We start from the raw sequence: 24,923 nt of genomic DNA, 5'->3' as shown, positions 1-24,923 counted from the left end.
ACCACTCTTCACAGCATAACGTTTCAAAGAGAAGTTTTTAATTACACAGTAGTGGCAAGTCACAGCTATCATGCGTAGGACATGTGCCGATGCTAGGCATGAAAACATTATTTCATCCCATCTGCAATCAAACAAAAAAATCACTGTAGTTGTGCAATCTTGTGACAAGCATATGCCTAGAACAATAGCACTCACTCTGCAACTACTACTCAGTTCCTATTAAAGGATTATAACTTGGTTTTTTATGAGCATTAATGACATCTAGACACAGTATTTAAACCTCCCTTAGGAAGTGTTAAAAATGCTAAGAATGTTGCCATGGTAGCAGACATACTATATTTAGTAAATGAACTCTGAAGTATTCTGTTGCATTAGTTAAGCATTCCACTATATTTATAATACTCAGAAGATTTTGGTTTTGTAGAAAACCATCACCATCTAGAGTACAGACAACAAGGGGAGAACAAAGAGCTTGCATTCTATTGAGGATCCTTCAGAAAGTTCTAAGTTTGAATGTTAACATAGTTAACACGTTGTTGCAAATACCTCTTTTAAAAGTGAAAAGCAGAACATTTGTAACAGTATGAAGTTGCTTGATTCTTTTGTTTGAGCTTAAAGGTTATGTATGCCAAAGTCCTGTAAATTACAAGGTACCTATTATATACAAATGAATAAAAATACAGCCCTAATTTACATTTATAAAGTATTTGCTTTTTTCCTTAAACAGTAACAACACAACACATTTTGTTCAGAATTATTTTATTTGGATTATAGCAATTCGTATCACTGATCAGTAGGCCAAATCCAGGCAGAGAGCACAGAATCAATTTCACAAGGCAACACACAGACTAGTGTTTTAGCATACAAACCAGTTTACTGCATTATCAAGTAGAAATATCTTCCAAACATGCATAAAAAGTCTATGCTTAATCTTTCAGAGCTCCAGGTAATACCAGATTCCTAAATATACAAAAAATACATTTAACTTATAATAATCTTAGTGAATCAGACTTATAAAATTACATTTTTTTCTTTACAACATAGAAAAAAATACAAAAATGACTGTATATAGCTTTCACCCAAATTTCACTGACATAAATATACATCAAAATGTATGATTTGATGTATACTCATGAAAATTTTAAGCTGAAAGATAGGTTTTAAGATGACACTGCAGATTGGTCCACACAAATGCCAACCTTTTTACTAATAAATAAAAAACCCCAACTTTGATAGAAACATCACATTGTGAAAAATTACAATTTACCTGCACTGTAACCTGCATCTTACTGTAATTTACAATATGAACATTTCTACAATTCCAGCTGTAAACTATACACTGGTAAGAACCTTGGTCTTTTAGAGGCTTATGACTAACTCGGACAAAGCCGGCATGGTAGAACATAAAGTATTGTTGACTGAACCAGTGAACACAACACAAAGACTTCCAACACAGAAAACATGGCTGCTGCAGAAGTTTGGAGAGGCTGATGGAAAAAATGCAAGCCAAGTAAATAGTCTGTGGGAGGAAAAAACCCAACCCTCTAGATGTGTGACAAAGAGTACTAATCAAAGCTTCTATTATAAAGTTCATATAAACCACATTACGTTTTAAGTGACAGATAAGGGGAAATTTGTTCTTATTTTATGAGGAGGAAAAACCCCATACATGTGACCAAAGTCAGTATTAGGGGAAAACCCAAACAGTATTAGGGCATCACACTACCATTCTTACTCAAGATCACTTTTCAGTGATTTCCATGGAAGCTAAACTTTAAAAAGCACTGCAAGCTGAAGTGCTAGGATTCTTGTACATACTAACTGCATGTTCACACTTCAGAGTAGAATTTTTAAGTCCACTTTGTTGATAAGATTTCTTAACTATCAAAGCAATTCCTTTTTCTTTTAAAAGGAAAAGTAACTGTTTTCTTTTAAAAGGCTGTAATGTATTTGCATTTGTGTGGTAAATTAGTATTTTCAATTAAAGTAAATATTCCATAATAAAGCTTATTCAGTAAAGACATCGGTCTTTCAAGCCTTCTCACTACTGGCAGCTCTCCCTGCTTTTCCATAGTACCAATGTTATCTAATACAGATCTGTACTACATCTTTCTCATCAACTGAGCTATGAGTTTGTTTCATATAGGAATATTACACAGCCATTTTTTTCCTCCAAATTAGACCAACAAATTTGAACCAAATCCTTTATTTGGGCACAGAAATCAAATTAAGAAAAGTTCAGGAGGTAGGCATCAACAATATCCAGTAACCTGAGTACATCAGGAATTGAGATCTTTTAGATTATATCCTTCAGAAATACTGACACTACCTCCTCCTTTGATAGCAAGTATAAGCAAGAGGAGATGTTTTGTTCAGAGGTGAAGTTTACACTTTTGAACAATGAATCAGCATAATGCAACATTTCTCAGATCACTATAACAAAGCACCACATATCCTAATGGAGAAATGAATTGCAATTATTGCATCTTTGAATGCAAAACACCACTTTGAGGTTGTATATGGCTATAGTGGTTTTGATTACAGCCAATAGCTGTCTCCAAAAGGTTTACAATAGAAGCAAAGATCATTATTGTCTGCTACCCTCTCCCTGCCTACAACAGTCCTGTTCATGTTGAACAGGAAAGGTGTTATACATGTTACTGAGCACTAGGAAAATTCAGTCAGACTTTTTGATGGAGCCAAATGAAATTACTGAAGAATGCGGGGTTTTTTTTTGTTTTGCTTTGTTTTTTTTTAAATATAGCTCTACAAACAGAAACTAAAATAATTGTAAATCCGGCTCTCCTCATGTGCTAGAACAGAGAGCCTGTGCCCTTAGTACTTACAGGCTATGTTTACGGAAAGCTGCAATGCGTCAAGCCCAAGTAACTGGGATACAGATATGGGCCACACGCAGGGGGAGGTGCTGGCAGGCACAGCAAGAGACTAGTCCTGCAGGTACCATGGTAGTGGTCACACCTCATTTATGCGCTAAATCATGTTACAAGGGGGAAGCCAAAAAATCCCTTGTGTTGTTTTCTAGTAGCTCTAGCTGGGGGAAGACAGGGCTATTTGACTATGAATTCCGACCAAAGCAAAGACGATAACCTACAGTTCCTTTTGCCTTTGCTTGGATATCTGTTCATTTCCCTGCTGCCGTTGTCCCTTCCATTCCCCACCCCCAATCAACAAGTTTGTTCGTAACTTGGGGCACTGCTCACACAGCATTAGTGCAATCCGCCTTGCTGCAAGGTTCTCTCAGTTCTTTCATTTTCTGTTTTGCCTTCCCAAACGGAAGGCTTAGCCTGAGAACCCCGAGAAAGCACCTAGGAAATTTAACTTTCTATGGTCTTCTGCTCTTTCAAAAGAGCAGGTGAGGGAAGGCTTGTTCAATCCGCAAAAGCAGCATGTAACACATGAGATAATCTGCTTTCAAAGAAGGAGCTTACGACTTCACAACATTTTCGGAAGCTGAGTGCCTGGAGCTGCCTGCTGGGACTTGCCAGAGTGATACGTGTTAGTCACTTGAGAAAAGTTAGGTTGAGGAACAAGACCCTCACATGATTCCACAGTAGAGCAAATAGTCCTCAGCCCTGAAAGGTGAGTACCACTAAGATAGTGGACAGTGATTAGAGATGATAATTTAAAGTAAAAACAAACAAACAAAAAAAACCCAACAAAAACTTGCACCTGTTTTGGGGTGACCTGCCTCCTTATATTGTTTAGATTCATTAATTATATCACTAGAAATATTAGGGGTTTTTTTTCAGTATTTTAAAAAGTACCCAGGGATGCAGTACTTAGAGGAGTGTTAATGTTTCAGATAAGCATTACAGCCTCTGAATTAACATTAGCATTTGAGTAATCAGCTTAAACAAGATCTTCAGAGAACACACACTGGTCAGACACCTTACTGTTTAAATTCCTAATGAACCACATTCCCCTCATTTCCCATAACTGGTTTCCTGTTCTTGTTCCCATCACCTTTTAAACACACAACCTACCTTTCTAAATTTAAACACTTTGCCCAAATTACATTGTCCACTGGAGTCTCTGACAAAATCTTAAAAGTATTCCAGAGCATATTGTTTGCTTTCACAGCAATACATACAGTTTCTGGCATGCAGTCAAGCACTTAAAAAAAGAGGTATCAGTAATATAATCCCAATTCAAGCATTTAGTGGGTACAACTTCATCACTTATACTGCAACCTTCAGGCATTTAGTAATAAATGAAAACCATTTAGCACATCATTTAAGGAAAAGGCTAACTGCCACGCCATATAAAGTTTAAAAGTTTTCTGAAGCACTGCAAGCTGAAAATTATGTCAATGTTTTATATTGTGGAATTTCAGTGAAATCAGTTTTATTGGTTATTCTTGCTAAATTATTGTTCTTTTACCTCTGACTTATTTTATCCTGGTACATTCTTTATAAATGTGCTGGGTATTGAAAATCTGCAGCATTTTGATGTTTGAAAAGTTCTGAAAAAGAGTTGGAATTACTCGGACTTCTTGTGTTCTTCAGTGTGGGAGAGTACCTTTCGCCTCTGATGTAGCATGTGAAAATACAGCTGGGGAAAGACTGAGAAGAAAACAGACTTAAGTAAATGAAGTGTGAAGTGAGGCTTACATGTCAATGTAAGATGCACAGTCGCATGCTCAAGGTCACCAATTCTCTGTTAAAAGAACACACGCTTATTCGCTTCCCTCTCAAGTCATCTATTGCCTTTTATTCTTAAAGAGAATATGTGATATTGTCCTTAGGCATCATGTAGTATTTAGTTTTTGCTAGAGCAATCACATTTTTAATTAAATGCAAAATGCCTTATTTAACTCTGCACGTACAAGCAGGGTGACAAAAGTTTCCTGAACTGCACACATACAACAGAAAGAAAAAACACTGCAGGGAGGAGAAAGTCCTTCAAAGAATGACGTTTCCAGATTTATTTCATTTCTTATAATTCTAGTGTCTCTTTTTCAGGATCTAAGGAACTCTACACAAACTGGTGCCTCTTTCATCTCTTCTCTCTTTATGCTCCATGCAAAGCTTTTTCTCCTCCTACTTCTAAGACTACACTACACAGTATATTTGCAGAACAACAAAGTAGGGGATGAAACACATACATACATAAGCAGCAAAAGCTGAAATTGCCATGAGACACTAAACCTTTGTGAACTATATATAAATTAAACAAGGTCAGCATCAGCCTAAATTATATCAGTGACACATGCAAAGTGTTCATCATAAACACAGGCCAAAGTCTATTTAATTTGTGTACTACATTTTTTTTCATGTCAACTTTTTTTTTTGCTTACCTAACTCTGCATTTCATTTCCTGATTGTTTCAGGCCCCACCCCCATCCTGATTCACTCCACCTGTGTTAAGGAGCGAATACAGCTGTCCAGAGGCATAACAGAATACAGAGCCACATGGTTTCTCCATTAGAAGTCTCAGTAATGGGGATGCATTATATGCAAAGAATTTAATGACATCTTTTCTGGAAAGATGTCAATTTTGACAGACAATTACTAAGTTAGAGATTTAAAGTGAGGTAAATGGTAAGATGCAACTATCAGGAACTTAAAAACTCAATTTTTAACACCACTTTGCAAAGCTTGCTTTCCTCGTGATAGTAACATTTCCAAAATTTCCAAGATCTTCAGTGGGTTCAGAAGGCATAACTCCTGCATGGGTAGCTTTTGTGAATGAAAATCCAACTATGGTGCAATCAATGACTGCAATGAATGTTGCTTTTCTTATATCTCAGGAATACCTTCATGTGAAAAGGTACCTAAGACCGCTTGAGTCCAAGCTGTTGGTTCTCAGAGTTAATGTACCAATTCACAATAATAATTAAAAAAAATAAAGACTGCATCCAAGTTACACATCCAGCAAATGATAACGGATCACAGACAATACCTCATTTAAGAGACTGCAATTTTAATGGAGAAAGCAGGCTAAAGTTGTTACCTGGGTTCAACATGGGTTCTCTCCCACATGGCCTGTTAACTGTGATCTAGCTACTGCACAAGAATTAATACTCACAGTTACTTTGTCTAAAACAAAAGGTCTTATTCTGGCTGCTTGGAGTTAGTAATGCCACCATTTTTGGAAGAGGGGACAGGGAGAAACAAATGCATGAAAAGTGGTTTTGTTGGTTTTTTTTTTAAGAACAGCTGGAAAAACTTACGAACCTTGATGCAAGAATTACGAGATGGTTCACTGAAAGTGTAAGTGCTTGTTACAGAGACAGCCACACTGAAATTTAAATCTCTGAATACAGTTTATCACTCCGCACAAACAAGAAGGTTCATATAAAGGCAGCTGCAGAGATACCTAACACCAGCAACATCATCACATTATTCTGCATGTTTGACTTTATATGCACATTTAAATTTGCTAAAAGCTTTCACGTTCCTGTTCCTCATTTCAGAGTAGCAAAGCCAAATCTCCATTCCATCTATAGAAACATCAACCAGAGACTATGTCAATTTAAGTTAATTCAACATAAATGGTTCCCTACCCACAAATGCAAAAGCAATGTTCTTATTCCTGATAAAGAACTGATTTTTAGAAGCTGTTTTGAACTTTGTTCTCCCAGAAGTCTGTAAGCAGGGGAAAAAATATGAAGATGTCAACGTCTGCCAAGAAGTACCACAGTTATTTAATATTCCACATGGAAGAGAAAAAGCATGTAGTACTGTTTTGCAGGTGCTGGTAGGAAGCAATCCCTGCAGTTTTAACTCTGACTTTTTTCTTTAGATAATTTTCAAAATTACTTTTGCAAAATTAGTTATATATAGATTAATCCTACAATTATTAGTGTTTCCTATTACAGCTTTTAATATTTAAAAAACCAACAAACTCATACTTACTTGGAATGTAGGAGATCATAACCAGGATCAGGAATGTATAGTAGTCAAAAGAAAAATTGTACTTGTTAGGTAAACTAATGGAATACAAGCCAGACTGCCTGACGAAGGGTAACGCAGCATATATTGTAAGTAATTCGCCTGAGACTCCCATTGGATACAATACTATAAACAAAGTATACCTAGAACAAAACATTTACAGAAAGGATTAAAAGTTATTACAAACTCTGACAAAGTATTTATTAAATGCTATTATGGATATTAAAATTTTAAATTCTCAACTCAGTATTTATTTCCCTTAGCTCTTACTTGGTTAGAGCATGGCAACGTGTCAACATTATTGCAAGATAAGTATTCAAATCAGCAATCAGTTTGAATTGTTTAAAGATTACCTTTTGAGAATCTGAAAACTAGCTTTCAAACTATTTTCCACCCCCACCACCACTTTGTTACTTTGATTTCTGAACTCTTTGGTGGACGTCATTGTATTACTTAAAAGGAGGTCAAACACAGTTGATATTAATCAGTGATCTTACAGGCTGTTTCAAGTATATTGGATGAAAACCTTTGGATTCAGGGTTACTGTTAAATGTCAGTTTACTTACTGTTACCCCTTACTGTTAAATGTCAGTTTCTGATAAACACAATCACTTTGTAAATGGGACTGAGTTCTGACAAACTACTCTTTCAGCTTACAATGTAACAGACTTTTTTAACCCAGAAAGAAGCTAGGAGGTCACATTCACAAACAGGGCAATTACCTCAAGATAGAAGCTAAATTTTTGTACTACTGCTGTTTTATAAGATAAATATCCCTGTCAAATCAGTGCTTTAAGGCTATGATTCCTATTATGCCACCCACCTGGCCCACTTGATGAGATAAGGGAGATGGTTTAACAAGCTAAACGTATAAAAAGAATAACGGATTATCTCAGTGATTGTCCAGGCCACCACAAACAACAGGACACTATCTTCAGTTTGTACCTGTAAGATAGAAAAAAATGCTCAATATGAACTCAAGCATTACTAATTACTCATCAGACTCAAGAAAACCTCAAAGAAATCAATTCCCACGGGTTGCTTTACTGCATCATTTTAGAGAACAGACTCCAAGAATGAGCTTAAAAGCAACATTAGTAACAACGGTAAAAAACCCTTCTTATCATGCTCCATATTTTTCTAGTTGCTTAAGAAAAGGTCTGCTTGGTGATCAGAGGACTTAAGATCCCCCGTTCTATGCAAGGTAGATTAGTACAAGAAATCCCTGAAATGCTGAGAACAACTCATAACTCTTCCATTCCTACAGAGTACCAGCTTCCATTTCAGTCCTATGATTGCTTCCTAGTGCAGCAAGCAGGAAGGATGCTAGCACATTAGTCTAACATTTGATATCTGGTTTAGACCAGACCCTAGTCCATGCTACTTCTGAATAGAAGCACTGTTTTCCTCTTACTACTGAAGAGAAACTGTGTCCTAATTTTGAGCAGCAGCAAAACAGCAACCGCCAGGACACACGCTAGGAGAAGAAACAGAAGCTCATATTGTCTCACCTCAGGTAAGCTTGACGACTACCTGCTTCGCTGTTCCTTGCTCCTTTTTCTGCTTATTGTATCCAGCACACTTCCTCCAATGTTACACTCACAGCATTATTATGTTTCACTGCTTTACACCTCTCAGAGCTTTTATTTCAGACACACGTCGCTGAGCCAGCTTTTACTCCCGTCATATTTTGAAGGTTAATCTTCAGAAGCATGTATTATAAAGAATTAGATTTATTAGATTTGGGAGCATAATTATGAGGTTTAAGTTTCAGATAGAATAACACTGATGAAGTATATTGGGTCAGATACCGACCCTACAAACTCTTGAGAGAGCAAACATGATTTTTATGCAGCCATCCCCCTCCTTCAGCAGAATTCTCAGCGGTATGAGTACCTTGAACCCAAATTCAGTGGCCCGTGGGAACAAAAAGCTCAACCACAGGGGGCTGCATTTTCTTTTTTCCTCCAACTCTTGGTAAAAAGGGAAAAGTAAGTCAGTAGGTGTGGATGGCACACTATTCATCTCAGGCAAAGTACATGTACAAACAAAAAAAGGAGCAAGAAAATATACGGGCAATTAGAAGCGTTTTAATAGGAGGGGACTGATCATATATTTGCCTGTAAAAACACCCATGAGGATTGCCCATAAAAAGTTTTCTGTTACAGACTACAGAACCCAGAAAGATTTATACAGAAATCTTGGAATATCCTGGAACGTTAAGCTGCTGCTAATCTATATTCTGCTGCATATAGCATTTCAAGTCACTTTCACTGCATTTTGCAGCAAATGCACCATGTCCTTTTTCCTCATGAAAGTCTGATAATTTGCTTCTATATTAATCTCCCTTACATCATCATAAAACAACAAAATCAAAAACTTTTTTGAATATTTTCAGAGAAGAGACCAAATCTGTTTTTACATTGCTACAGGATCCTAATCTTGTTTGTGGTCTGCTTTATTATCAAGACTTAGTTCTCAACCTGGAAAAGTGAACAGCACTTCACAGACGATGCAAGGAGCGATGTGCTTCACAAGCACTCCAGAGCTGCATCTTCTGGTCAAAGCAAGAGTAGCAGCTTAGTGAGTTCATCTAAACCTATGCATCACAGACTTCAACCTGTACTTTGAAACCCCACTTCTTTCCCTAAGTATTGAAATCAAGCTACAAATTTTTGATTGTTGGTTTTACTGAAGTAGCACCCAAGGACACGAGTAAGGACAAGAAACTGTGAAGCTAACAGTGAATGATACAGGTAGGAGTAGAAAATCTGCCAGTTACAATCCAGTTATATCACAGGACTTCTGTAACGCTGCTGTCTCGGGTCTAGTCTTCCCCATCTACTTTAATATTTGAACTGTGTTTAGAAGTTATTAAAACAGTTCACACCATTATAAAACACACACACAACTTGTTAAGGTCACTTAACACAGAATCACTGACTCTGCCTTTTTAGCTTGTGTCCCCATCTAAGGAAAAAAAAAAAATCTGGAAATTGGTGGTAGTTTTCCTATGAGTGACTGATACAGTTTTCAAGTAGTTCCATTCTGTGCAGTAAGGAACAGAAAACTATATTTTAACTACAGCTCATCATTAAAAAGGATCTTTCTTACACACTAACAGGTCTGTCAGAAGTCTGTCACTATTAGAACATCTCTTTGAGGACTGACAATTTTTCAGTGCTTCAAATAAAGATGTCCGAGATGCACATTATCCACCCCCTGGGAACTGATTTACAAAACAGTCTCTCGAGTCTTATTCGTTTAGGCACTGCTAATGCTGCATTTGCATCACTCCTCTTCCAAGTTGAGGATAAAGGGGATAGCACAGCCAATAAACAGTAGACCCTTAATAAACCACTAAGCCCAATGCTGCCCTCAGAACTTAATTTCTCTTCCTCTGCTTTTTCATGCCAGTCTTTGAAGGAGGTGTTAGACAAAGTCAAAGCACACTTTACACTTTATTTACAACTTATTTGTCCAACTGCCTTAATAAGGGTCAATCATATCACGGGCACAATTTTTTTGCATGCATTTCAAACCAATTTATCATCAAGGAGGGTCCAGAATATATTTTAGCTTATCTTCAATACTATGAATAGCAGCCAATGTTTGTTAAAATATAACAGAATCCATAGTCTTTTAAGATGCAAAAATGGGAATTGACAAAATAAAGCCTGAGACGTTTTTACTATTCTGCTTGTGCATGAGAAGGGAAAGTCTATAGATTTCTCCACATTAAGAGTAACAGTTTGACAAATTATTTGTAGAAAATTTCAGCTAAACACATAATTAAGCAATTCAGTGCAGAAGAGTAAAACCAGCAGCACTATGCAACTGTAATGATGAAACTGCACGTCTCCCTCCAGAGCGCTGGTTCTCTGGTACATCAATTTAAAAAAAAAAAAAAGGAAGCTTCACAGTAGGCACAAAGGGCCCAACAGACACTTGTGTTATAAAGCATTACTCAGATGTTACATAGATGTCAAGCAGTGATGGATCAGGCTTTCTAACTGCACTCACCCATTTAGAGCTCTGAACTTTCCAGCATGGATGACTTTTACTACAACTTAGTCTTAAATATCATAAATTAAGATGCTCTGCCCTCCATAAGTATGCTTTACTACTGACTGAAGATGTTAATTCACAACTACAGATACTGGAGTCAGCTCAATATGCTGTACATGTAGTCTTCACACCACCACGGTCTGTTCCAGAAAGATTCCTCTACATATATGCTATACTTCTCTGCAACTGCACCAAGTTGGATAAGCATTAAATCACTGCTGACACCATTTTTAATTACCCATCAGAACTGGGTGCAGAATAATCTATCAGAACAGCACTGTAGGAAGGGCTGCCATGATGTCACCAGGTGATATCATTCTTCACACCAATTCAAAAAGACAACTTTGAGCTGAAGGGCACCTCCTGCTCTCCTACATCTACTTTCTTCTAGCCCTTCATGCCAGTCTGCTCATTCTCTTCCCTCCTTTGGAGGGGAAACAGTAAAAGTCAAACCAAATCCTTTCTGATGTAATGACAAAACGATTGCAAGTACTATATTACATGCCAGGCCTTCCTCCACTATGCTAACAGCTGCTCATATGGTGGAGGTAAGGGGAAATCTCAGTGCTACACAAAGTGTGCAGTGCTTTAACATTTGCCATGCTTTAACATTTATTATAAATACTTTCAGATTGAATTTAACAACACATTAGCACTAAATTCAACAAAAAGCACAAACATGTTAGTGGCAAGAAGCATGCTTCAAATCACATCACATATCTAGAAGTGTATTCTGACAGAAAGGAGGGATGCAATACAGATGCTTCTTCTTTTAGCTATATCATATATGAAAACAGTCTGGAAAAGCAAGATACTGAACAAGTCTCACTCAAAGAGTTAAAGAGGAAAACTGTATTTTATTTTACAAGAACCTCATCATGCAACTGCATAGCTTACAAGTTCCATAAAGCTGTGTGAGAATTTAATCCTGGACTTCACCATGGAGCTCACTTGTGCAGACAGCCTTTAGAAAAAGTAGAACACTCGTGACACTTTCAGTACATCTCCCCAGGTGAGACTGCATGCTCTCTGGTTGGGGGAAGGGGAGGGATCAGAATACAGCCTCTTCATCTGATTTATTTACTAAGTCACAGGTGAAAAACTCATCACAGGGGTCCTCATCCTCACCATTCTTATGCCCACTTTCTAAGACATTAAAAAAAAAGTAACACATAATACAGTCTCTGACAAGACTTCAACCAAAAGACCACACAAATGTGAGGAAAAAACAATAATATTGTTGAAAGAATCCTTGTAAAAAAATCCATGTTAAAAATTTAATGTTAGGCTGAACTTGTTGCTCACATTTTCTTCTGTTTTCCTGGTTTTCTCCAGTGAGAATGTGGGCATAAGTTTCAAAAAACCTAACCCACAATCATTCTACAGACTTCCCTTTGATGTCCAACAGACAACACATGGAATAATTCTAATCCATGCAACCAACCTTTTAATATTTGGGTTACTTCAACACCAGAAGACAACTCATAAAACCAGATTATCACTGTCCTTTAGGAAGCACCAGGTACCCCAACATTATACAGGTAACAAGCAAAACTACAGGCATATTTCTTTAAAAATATTTTACATGCATACTTAAAAGCAACTGTTTTAGGATTCAAAATCTAGTATTTATTTCCAGTGAATTAACATAGACTGGAGTTTATTCATTTGCACCAGAAGTGAAATCCATACAGAAGATAAGTATTTACAAGATTTTGAGTTTACCAAGAAAAATAACATTCCTCCACTTTAAATTGCATGAAACTAGCACTCCACATGAACAAGCATCATAATATCAGAAAGGGGTGTTATTTATTATGAACTACAGTGACTTATGCATGTGGATGACCACTCTGATAACAGGTTTGGAGTAAGGAAGAGGTAGCAGCTCCCCTGAGGACTTGGTAATGAGACAAGCTCCTTAAGACGTTCTCCATGTCAAGCCACGAAAGATCTTATGCATATAATGACACTAGGTGACCATCACTTATTTCAGGCAGCCATGCTGACACTGGCATCAAGACTAATTTCCTTCTTTAATGAGAAGAAAACCAGTAAGATTGGTTGGCTAAAGTAACAGCACAGATGCAGCATATCTGGGCTACTACAAGGTATTCAGATGATATGAAAGAATGACAGCATGGTTTGTATCAGTTAAAGCACCTTTAGATTTTACAATAACTGTCAGGAATAATTTTCAAATAAGATTGCTTCCAAAAGATTCTGCAGGGATTTGTATAAAGCACAGCAATACTTGGTGTGGTAAGCAATGAGAAAACACACACAGGCACCAAAACCCACCTACGCTTGAATGTAAGAAAAATGAATGAAGGACAGAGGGAGGATGATCCTGGAAGGTGACAATAGAGAACATCCAGGCACTGCCGTGCACAAATAGTTGAGGGGGAGCTTCCAAATACCATAGTAAAGAAAGCAAACTGTGTGTGAAAGAGGGGGCAGTGAGGAGATTTTGCCGTTACGGCACTACTGAGATCAATTCTAGAATGCTGTCCCAAATCCTGGGTTCCATATTACGCACTGGAACCTCTTAACTTTCAATAAGGACTGCAAAATCTATTCGGGAGCTAGACGTCTTACAGTGAGAGAATCAAACCTCAGCCTATTTGACTGTCAAGAAAAGATGACATCAGATTTATTTTTATTTCTTTTGATCCACAGAAATCCACATAAACAATTTCACATTGGGATACAAACAGAAGTCATTTTAAGGAAAATAAGACATCCATCAACACTTGCTTTTCACCGTGGGTTAATTTTTCTACCTATTTTGTAGCTTAACTTACCTCTTTTACACTATGTGTTACTGCCCACGTCAGGAAAACCCTTGACATCACTTGGAAAGCAGTCAGAACGACAGAAGAGGGAACAATGCCTGGAAGATATTTTGCAATTAGTAAATATTCCTGACTATTGGGGTGGGAGGTGGAGAAATAAAACACAGCTAAGCCAAAGTCCAGTTATTTGAAATTTTTGGAAGGAAGACATTTAATTTTTTTAATTTAAGAGTATGAAGTCTGTCCTGTGGTGTGTTTATACAGCCTAATGCAATGCAATCCCCTGACAATAATTTGTGCATCAAAATACATATAAAAGTAATCAGTCTTGTTGCAATCATAGCACATTCCTTAATACACAGAACAACTAAATAAGATAACTTCAACTGAACAGCTTTTGGGATACAGTCTTTCAAATAAACCTGTTTGATTAAAATATGCAAGATACTCTTCATTACTGTGACTTAAACATTAAATCAGTATGTTTTACACAGTATACCCCAAAAAACAGCAAGCAAAAGTATAGCTACTTTGAAAAAACACAGATCTAGCCCATATTCTGATAAATACAAGTTACATTCCCATGAAGGAATTATAAACTGTAGAAAACAATAAAACCCAAAGAATAGCTGATGCACTGGTAGGTAGAGAAACAATTAAGGTTTTCTCAAGGAAGCAGATTTCACTGGTTCTTCTAAGCAAGTTCTGATGGGCTGATTAAACTGCCACTAAAAGGATCCTACACACCCAGGTCTGATACAGCAGGAATAGTTTTAGACTGCAGGATTACACAAAATTTCTAAACTTTGCAGCAGTTATTTTCTTCCAATAACATGATAAAGACAAATGCAAGAGCAGTTGCAGCTCTTAATACACAGTAAAAAGCGCTTCTAAAACTAATGCAAATCACAGCAAGCAACACAACAGCCTCAGAAGACGTAAAGACCAAATCGGAAAATTGTAAAACCTCAGGGCAGAGTTTCTGTTACTCAGACAACACAAAAGGGGGTGCTATAAAATCCCACAATCTGTACTCATTAAAGACTCACTCCTACAATACAACAGATCTTTTCTTTTAAACAATTTAGATCATCCCTTCCTAAGAAAGATAAACTAATGTTCTGGCAAAGGAATCTATAAATAAGCTAAAAAGACTGCAGGAACCATCCAAGATTTTCTCACAAATAAGACTAAAAAGGTTTTTCATTACAGCCAAGACAATGCCAATCTATGCCAAAAACTGGAGTTCAAAATAAGCGACTCACCAGCTACAGTTTATGTAAACTTTACTTGCCTCTAATTATTTCCTCATCACACTGAAAAGGTACCTGACAGAAAATTTTAAATTTAGTATTTTTAAGAACAGCTCTCCCCACTTATCCAACACTGCACATGCTAGAGTAGTGTTTGACAGGGGGCTCAGGACGAGAACCAAGCAGTAAATAAGCCATGGCCAGACCTCTTCTAGATCCTGGACTAAGCCTCCCACCTCCAGCAGCAAATCCTCCAACTCTCAACAAGTGCTTCTCTCTCAGGGAATTCCTGGCTGAGAACAGGCTGTATCCATAGCTTACAGGTGGCACCCTCATATCTCTCCTAACTGAGCAGGCTAAAGCAAAGTCAACCAGTGCTGACTTTAGCTTACCAGAGGATTACTGGTAAGCATCCCTATGGTAGGAAGGGTGGTACTGTAGTGATTCTGTAGGCTGGGCCTATATTCACCAAAGCCTTCTTGCTTTTCTTCTCTATTCCCTCCAGAAGCTCCCTGTACCACCACTGCTTTTTCATTTTGGTGGCTCCTATCCCCTCCTTCCGTAAGTTCCTCCAGGCAGAAGCTCTTCCATGTCATTATTGTCATTCACACTTGCATTCTGTCTGCTACACAAGTAAAGGAACTGCATGTTCACCTTCCATTTGCCTGTCCTTCAGTCTCTCCTCTTGGTCTCTGGGCTACATGTTACCTCCTCTCTTCATGTAGAGCTCTCCTCCATTTTTTAAATCTCTATCACATGCCAAAGTTCTGTTCTCAAGCATGCTTGAAAGAGACATTCCCCTATCAATCTTCGTATTTTGAAGAACTTGCCTCACAGATGCTAACGTTTCAGATTCTACTGAGAAGATATGGAGAGAAAAGTTATGCTGATACACACAGCCATCTGTCACTGATAAGCTCCTCTACTGACACAGAATTACAGCTCTAGTTATAGCAATTAGTTTAGCAGGGGCAAAACAATCTACAAATTTCCTGTTTCTCCTTGCATAGAAACTTTTACCAGAGTCAGTAGGACTACAGCAGACAGCAGCAGTGTATCCAGCTGTGCAAAAACCCCTCATTTTATTTAGCTGACAAATGCTTCCATTAAGAGAGAAAAGAACCCCATGGGCAGTTGTAAAATAAGTGGGGTTTTTGTAAAAAAACTTTGTTAGGGAAAGCAAAGAGATAGAGTTGTAATGATATAAAATGTTACAAGATTCTACTAATGGCTCTCTTCACCAATATTAAAGTGTGTGGCTGAAGATAACATGGGCTAAATGGATCCACACCTCAAATCAACTGAGTCAGGATTATTAGCTTTGCACACAGATAAGCTGGTACAGTCATCTTGTTTGCTCTTCTGCCCCAGCCAGAAGGTGAAACACAGGACTTTCTCCTGCTGTTCGCTGATTTCTGTGGGCATACACACTAAATTATGAGGAAAAGATAACCCATTTAAATTTTTTTAGACTCTTAGATTCAGTACTAGTAAACATTGGTGTCTGCACACAAGTTTAGCTTAAAAAACCAGTAGAGCATTATAGATTTAGGATGGTAAAACAGCATTTTATTTGCAAGGTTTTTTTTGCCCGGTGTTCTGAGATTTAATTTGCTCTTGCAACTTGTTAAACAAGACTTTTAAAATTTCACAGTTTATTATTAATTTTTGACAAAGTTTTAAAAAGTAAGTACAGTTTATCTTGGAAAAAAAACAGTAATTGGGATCTAGTAAAACAAAACACTATTGGAAGGACTGCCTTGGCAGCACAGGCAACTATATGATACATATAGCTTATTCTGAGAAGCCTATATTAACTTGAGGAGTATATGATCATTCATTTCTTGGGATGATTGTGCACAGTCTACAAACTCCCCTTTATAAGATAACATTTTCAGAGTAACTGAATTATTTAGGAAGGTCAAGACTACTTTATTAAATACAGAATTAGACTGCCCTCTGCTGACCAATTTATGTATATGATTTTAAGTTCCCCATCTATCACATTTGGTTATTAAGAAAAAAAATATTTTGTGCAAGAATTCAATAGGAACCTACTTGTACCACAGCAATACACCCTCCAGCAGGTAGACTGTTTGTAAGATACATGAAAATAGCAGGTGTGTAGCTGCAGCTTTAGGAACCTTAATGCCATCTTACTCTTTAAAGAGTAGCTAGCAAACTTTCAGGCAGGAGCTCAAACACTTACAGTTAAAATCACAAGACCAACTGCCTGAGCATAAGACTGTCTCTTTGTGAAGACTAGATTGTTTAGAAAAATCGGAGTTAAGCAAAAGTATGCAGGCAGGCGCTGCTTCCTTTGATAGCACGCTGGCTTTGATCTTGCAGAGATTGTGACAGATCATCTGTTCTATGAACAAAGCTTCCAGGTGCCGAGGCCACACTGTTCACTACAGTGACAACTAACAAACCAGACAAGATGCAATCCTGTCACTCAGGCATGAGGCTCTTCAGGTTGACTGAACCATGACACAGCTACTGACCCCAGGCCGTACATACACAACTGTGTTCCTGCTACCAAGCTACCGAACAAGCCGCACAGTACAGGCTAACAAGAATTGCCAAATCTTAAGCAGTTCTTACTCTCCCAAACAGTCCCGTTAAAGCACAGCCGAACCTGGTGTAAGGAGTAGTTACCCCTTCCTAATTTTACAACATGTATCTATGCTCTATGGATGTGGGCTAAGTTCTAGTGCTTGAAATGTTATTTTTATTGGAATTTAAATTACTTTCAGCTGGAACTTTTTTTTTTTTGCAAAAAGCTTGGTACAGAAGGTTACAGGATGTAGAGATTGGAGAGTTAAGATCTATAAAACATCTATGAACTGCTCTAAGATTTTTAGCATTGGAAGGATCGAGATAAAAATAAAATGGCAAATAACTGTTGCACTATTTTCATTTTTGTGATTTAACTTGTCAAATTATATAGTAAAAATACTGGAATGTACTTCAAGCAAAAATCAGTGAGTTAGGCAAGAATTAAATCTGGCAATTCATAGATTATAACATTTCTAATGCTAATATACTGCTAAAACTGCAGCCTTCTATAAAAATAATAAAACTGAAAATTTGCAAACTTACCAAATGCACAGTGCAGAATCTAGAACAAAAAGAAAAATTCAAATCACTAACATTTCAAATGAAGCAATTCAGAAATACATTTACTTCTATCACAAGAGCTTAAGATTCAATATTTGTATTTCAAAGATTAAGCATAGTATTTAGCTCTGCTCCCCAAGCTTACTCCCCAGGCAGTAAGCCCCCTCACCGCTTGCTAAAAGGAAAGGTTCAGCACTTGTGCGAGGCATTTTTCTTATGTTTACCTTCAAATCACTCTATAAATACTAATGAAAAAAACAGGTACCTAGACAGCACTGTTCAAAGGCTGCCTTATTTCTCCTGAAGAAAACAGTCATGCAAACATTAGTAACTCTAGGGAAGACAACTACACCTACCTCAAGCAAAGCTCCAGTTTGGAAGAATTTCAGGGGCTTTTCTATTGAATAGTAAAGGCTATGGTAGCTGCCTTTAGCCAGGTAGGCTCGCACCAGACCAACTGCGATAACAAGCCACCTGAAAGAGAGAAAAAAGTCAAAAATAAGGAGACGTTAAGCAGAGTGCAAGTACAAAGAAATCCTTAATCCCTCTTTTGGTATCTGAGAAAGCAACAGGCATATAACTGTCCTGAAAGACAGGAAGTTTTTGCGTACCCTCTGCAACACTGAAAACATTAAATACTTGGATTTTCTGCAAATTTATCAAACTTAGACAATACATTTTTTTAAACATCTTTCAGCACCAACATTATACCAGCACCTTTAGTGTCTAAATTTATTTTTCGGTGAACTGTATTTAATTTAGTTATGGAAGGTATTAATGACATTTTAAAGAAGATTGGCATCACATTTTTTTCAGCTGAAGCAGAAAACCATTTACTGCTAGTCAAAGATCTCTTACCATACATACCATAACTTAAACAAGTATGACAAACAATGAAGACTCAGAAAGCATTCATTTTAATGTTTCAGTTCAAAGTACATCCTGAGACTTTATGACAGACCACCCAGCTTAATTGCTAACATATATTTTATGAGAAACAGTTACCAATAAGTAACTGCACAAAAACTGAGCCTGCTAAAGCCTTGAAGGCAGCAATGACCGTTCCTGTCCCAGCTTTCCTTTTAAGCAAAAAATGTATCTAGGCCTATATAAGTAGTGTCTGTATAACTGCAACTATACTATCAACAATGTGACCTGTTAACCTGGCTGATCTTCCCCTGAGGTAATTTAGGAAGCAACCCTAAAAATTCTTCCTCCAGTCCTGGCCGATGCAGTAACATCTTTCACTGCCATAGCTGTCCAGAGTCGGTGCTTGCCCACAACCTCTGAAATTCTTCAGTGAAGTCTAGAACAAGCCACAAAACTGAGGTGGGTATACCATGGTAAAACACTTTCTCATTTTAAATTAGCATCTATAGTTAACTTTACTTTCCAATTGCTTGTGGCAAACATGGGAGAAGGGGTTGGTCAATGAGAAGTGGGAATCCTTACCAGCAGCTCCCAGACTTTTCACTGACAGGACCATCCTGGCTGTCTCTCCCTCAGTTACTGTTAATGCCACCGTACTGTACCTCCATCTCCTTCCAAACCCAGAAGTGCTGTTACAAAGCTTGTGCTAAAAGTCACCAAGCACGTCTGCTAACAACCGTGCACCTCAGTGGAAGCGTGTGTAGGGGTGTAGAAAGTCCCCTAATGATGCAATAGGATTTTACCGTTCAGAAAAAAAATCTGCAGCTGTGGTTTTGTAATAGGGAAGATTAAGAAATTCCCTTAATTTACAGCATATTAGATACTTACAAGTACCACATTAGCTTAGGTACTATTAAATATACACAAATACTGTCCCAAATGTAACAGCTGTTTGAAATACACTGTAAAGTCCAGATTTTTCAATAATAAGTAATTCTGGCATCCAAGTTTGTATCCTTAAAAACATTTGTTAGTACAACTGAAAAAAAAAGCTATTTCTGTCTGGACTTCTCAGAAGACTAGTACCAAAGAAAAGCAGTAGGAATGGGGAAGAGAAACAGGGAATGAGAAACAAGCCCTCGCTTTTTTCAGTAGTGACAAATTATTTCAGTTAAAGCTGCCTTGTGAAACCAAAATACAAACATTTGACAGGTAATTGCTGTTTACAAAGAATGAATCAGATTAATTTGGTATTTGGACATCAGTGTAGAATAAACCAGTAAGCGCTGTAATATTAATGTCTTTCCCTTGCAACACTGACTGCTTCTCTTGTAGAACAGTAAATCAGAGCAGGCTGACACTGTCCTGTTCGTATCTGTCAAGTTTCTCTATTTTTCCTAATCTTCCGTGTTTGTTGAGAAACTTCACTAAATTGAGCAATTTCTCAGGTTGCACAAGACACCAGTTCTTGGTTGTGCCTGCAAACTGTTCCCACCTGCAGACTGTTCTCACCTTAACTGAGAGACTGGTAAAGTACACAGCTCCCAGAGGAGCTCCAGCCCCTTGCTCATCCCCACCCTCCCTGCCAGATCACTGACTCCACAAAGACTGCACTTTCCATCACCAAAGACCACATCTCTCTTTTAATAATAATAAAATTACTGTCCTTCAAAGGCATTTAATAGAGACCAGAGTATTAATCTGCACAAAATTAAAAGCTGTGCATACTTTGTGTCAAAGCCTTTACTACCTCTGTCCTGCTTCTCTGATTCTTAACTAGTTCTTCACCCTCTGTGACTAGAGAAAACGGAACAGGAGTAGGTGAAAGTGAGGAAAATCAACTGAAAAAGAAACTTGGTGAGAAGTTTAAAAGGGCAGCAAAAGGCACCACTGTCACATGGATGCCAAGCCACAAGTTTTTCCAGCTTTCTCTGACCTGAAGTCTCCCCACTATACCAGCTGGAGTTACACTTCATTGAATTACTACTGCCACACATGTAAACTTTAAGCTAGACACTTACACTCCTGGATTAATCCAAGCTAAGGAAAATAAATACTGCATACACACAATTTAATTATTTTACTTTTTCAGTTGCTCAGACTTGATAAGCAAGCTTCGTGCTCAGACCCTCAGTTCAATTCCCCATAATTCTATTACAAATTATAAAAAGGTGTTTTCTTATGCAAAGTTTACTGAGGTTCCCCAACAGTTATGCAACAGAATACAGCAAAGTTATGCAGCGAATGAACCTGAAAAGGGAGAAGTGTACTTTGACTCTCAACAACCAGACACTGAAGATGTGGACAATGAGCCAGCAAAACCCAGAACGCTCTTTGCTGAACGTTTGCAGACCACTGGTAGCACAAACCTTTGTGAATTCAAAAGCTATTACATTAAGATCTGTCTTGTTCATTGTTTATACCACCCTCAGCTACTTCAGTACCCAGAAGTACTAGCAAGTTACAGCACTTGACTAAAAATAAGAAATTTACTCACATATTAAAGCAGCTTATCAAACATTTACACTCAACTCTAACAGCATGACCTCCCTCCCCACCCCCCATTATTCACTGATTTCAACCATGTTTTTTAGGACATAATTTCTGCGGTGCATCGATGCCTCCAGAATGAGCTCTCAATGCCAGGTCAGGTATGGCTACGTGACTTCATGCTGTGATGGGAAAATAACAGTTTGACTGAATGCAAGAGAAGAAAGATGCAATGCTTTCTACATCTTAACACTTTGAACAATAGTAAAAAAAACAGAGCAAGTACAGGTGAGAACCAACTGCAGGACTGGTTATTCTCTGCTGGGCCATGTTTGTCCCTTTTCTGAAAGATAACACACAAAGATGTGAACCAAACGGTAAGCGTACACAGCTTCATTTGGGGATCCACGGGTATATATACTTTTTCTACCATTTTGCTCTTGCAAAAGCCATTGTATTACCAGGAATCCATATACTACGTGCACTAGAGTACAGAATTAGAAATAAGATCTTTTATTTTTAGAATCAATGTTTTCTTTAGCTAAGTCAAGATAAATGCAAATGCAATAATTATGCCAAGATTTTTCAATAGTTACTTGATCCATTTTATATAAAGCTAATAGCTGGGGCAACTCTGATTTTAAAACATTTACTTTACTGTTTATTGCACAACAAAGCTCTTGTGTGCTTCAGTTTAAAAGCCACCTTTTGTAAAACAAAACCAAAAACCCACTTAAAATTTTTAAAGATTCCATGTGCTTTTACAGCATCACTTCATAAACTAGGCACCTTCAAATTGTTGGTGGTCTCTTTCACAGTTCTCTTTCCAAGGCAGTGCTGTCTGAGAAACTAAGTCTGAGCACTCTGACTGACATGGGGACAGTAACAAATTACCTCCACCAGCTGCGTATGAATCATTTCATATAAACAACTGCGCTTCTGCCAACCAACTCCTGAAAAGCTACCTTATTATGAAGTCTTTTAAAAAGAAGAAAATAACTGAGGGTTTTTTCCTAAGCTCAACATTTCAGCAGTGTCCAGAGGAAGCGCAAAATCCTCATCCATTTCAAGACAAATTATCCGTCAGAGCCATCCATAACCTACCCCAAAAGAACAGCGGTGAGTGACAACGCAGAGATACGAACCCTGATCACAGGACTCCTACGGTAGCTCCCCAAATCGCAAAAATCATCTAATCGCAAACACATCCAGAAAAAAGCAGCTCATGCTAAAGCACCACAAGCCACATCTCACCCAAGACTGGAATTTTCTAGGAGGTTTGGTATAAATCAGGAAAACGGGTAACATCAGGATCAAGATTTACACAGCAACAGGAAGCTAAATACAGATTTATGCTATTTATTTCTAACATTTGGATTTAATTTTTTTTTCCTGAGGAAATTTCACATGCTCAGGAACTTGCCCTCCATGACAAAAAGTTCAGGACATTTAAAGAAATTTTCCATTTATACTGCAATTTCTCTCAAGTTTTTGAGACCTTTTATAAATGTAAGTGAATTAAGTATTTGCAGCTCAATAAGTAGGCAAACATTTTTACTCCTAGAAGAGCTCAGGTTAACTTCTTAACGTTGTGCAGGGACATCACAACAAAAGCAGAGAGACCTCCTGCCTGCCTATACTGTGTTGTATCACTCATGTAATTAAGCATTTCTGAAACAAGAGATTCATGTTTATCAAACTGGTGGGTGATTATCATTCCCCTTTGAGTGGAACACCCTGCAAATATCACATGGAGCCACAAATCTGCTCAGCAGTTCCACTTCACAGTAACATGCCTATTGGGCAACGGGTGTAGAGGTCTTACAAGAACTGAGCTCTCTCCTCTCAGCTACCTTGGTTCCTCATAAGCGTGACTATCAGATAAGCTGAAATAGCACCAGCTGTCACTGGCAGACAAGAATCATCATGTCCAATTGCCTTATTGAAATACATTGTACCTATATTAATTCTGTACTAATCTTCCCCCAAAATACTGAGACTAGCCTGTTTGCCTGACTTTATCTAGGGGAAAACAGGCTCATTTCAGATCCATTTTAGAGAATTTTTTCTCCTCCCACCCAAATATCCTCAGTCTTTCAAAAGATTATTTTATTTTTATCTGTGGTCCTATAAGACTCTACAGCCTCTTGAAAATAAAAAAGAAAGTCTCCTATACATGAATTTGAGAGTCCCCAGTTGTTGCTATTTTTATTTTTGCGCCTAAGAACACACCCGAGCACACACCAACCGGCCCAAATCTCATTCTGCTACACAGGGCAAGAGCAGAGCGTCAAGCGGGCCCAGGAGCTCACACACTGCAAGCAGCAGCTTTCGACTTCCCCCAAAGCATGGGCCAGCTGAAGGGCTTTTGAGGAAGGCTCACAGGGCTCTAAAGGGTAACAGCTTTGCCTTCTGAGCTACCACTATGGAGAAATTCCCTCCACTGAAAAGCGCTGGAGTCCGCACCACAGGCGCGGTGAGGTGAGAACAGTGACCAACACCATCACCTGGGTGAGAAAAACAGTGGCAGAGCAAATTAAGGAGTCAGTTATAAACAGAGCAGCTCCCAGAGAACAGGTGCTTGTGCTGTTCCACGGACTTCGCTTCGGAAGGGGCCCGCGGAAGAGGCCGCGCCGCAGAGGGGCTCGGCGGGTGCCGAGCGGGGTGGCGCCCCGCAGGGACACGCTCCGGGGACACCCCGGCACCGGACCTGTGCCGGCACCGGCTTATCCTCGCAACGTACGGTGGAGGCAGCCGAGCCCGCGAGCGGAGCCCCTCTTCAGCGTGAGCAGCTGCAAGAGAGGGGCTTGGCTATGGTTATTTTAGCGTTATCGGAGGCGTGAGGCGCGACCACCGGCAGCACGAGGGGCAGCGGGAGCGGCGGCGCGTCACCACCCGGCTGCCGGGCAGGCGCGGCTCAAGCTGCAAGTGCCGGAGGGGCGGGTGGGGGCGGCAGGGGCCACCTCCTGAGCTCGGTCGGTCCAACTCTCCGCCCGGCCCCGGTCCCGCTCCGCCCGCCGGGACAGGTACGGTTAGAGGGCTGCAGCCCGCCCGAGCGGGGCCCGCCGCCTCCGACGGGACGGGCTCTACCGAGCCCGGTGGCGCCGGGGGTGCCCGAAGTGCCGCAGGCAGAGGGGCCGCCAGAGGCCCGAACGCCCTCCTTACCCCGCCGTCATCACCACGTTGTAGATAACAAGGTAGGCCGTGGCCAGGGCGCCCGGGCCCTTCCTCCGCCGCGGTTGCTGGCTGCTGTAGCCGTTATCCGCCCGGCTGCCGCCGCCACTGCCAGGCGCCGCCATCTTGCGGCGGTCCCGCGGCCTCCGCCCGCTCTCAGCGTACGGCGGGGCGGGGCCTCTCCCCAGCCCCGGCGGCTCCGCCGCCGCCATCTCGGAGGCGGGCAGGGCGCTGTGCGC

The 24,923-nt window shown here is 39.2% G+C and overlaps 1 protein-coding gene across 1 annotated transcript; it reads right to left on the bottom strand.

Annotated features, from left to right (window-relative positions):
- Nucleotides 1-849: 849 nt before the first annotated feature.
- HACD2 (3-hydroxyacyl-CoA dehydratase 2) lies at nt 850-24,923 on the bottom strand. The gene is made up of 7 exons (XM_064451214.1): nt 24,676-24,923; nt 18,507-18,624; nt 18,133-18,151; nt 13,787-13,875; nt 7,738-7,859; nt 6,879-7,057; nt 850-4,583 (listed from the first exon to the last, which is right to left on the bottom strand). Exons 1-7 carry the CDS (start codon nt 24,894-24,896, stop codon nt 4,501-4,503), a joined length of 831 nt encoding a protein of 276 aa, XP_064307284.1. The 5' UTR covers nt 24,897-24,923; the 3' UTR covers nt 850-4,500.

The sequence above is a fragment of the Phalacrocorax carbo genome, chromosome 5 (genome assembly GCF_963921805.1).
Source record: "Phalacrocorax carbo chromosome 5, bPhaCar2.1, whole genome shotgun sequence".
Lineage (NCBI taxonomy): Eukaryota > Metazoa > Chordata > Aves > Suliformes > Phalacrocoracidae > Phalacrocorax > Phalacrocorax carbo.
This window is presented reverse-complemented; position numbering and strand designations above follow the sequence as displayed.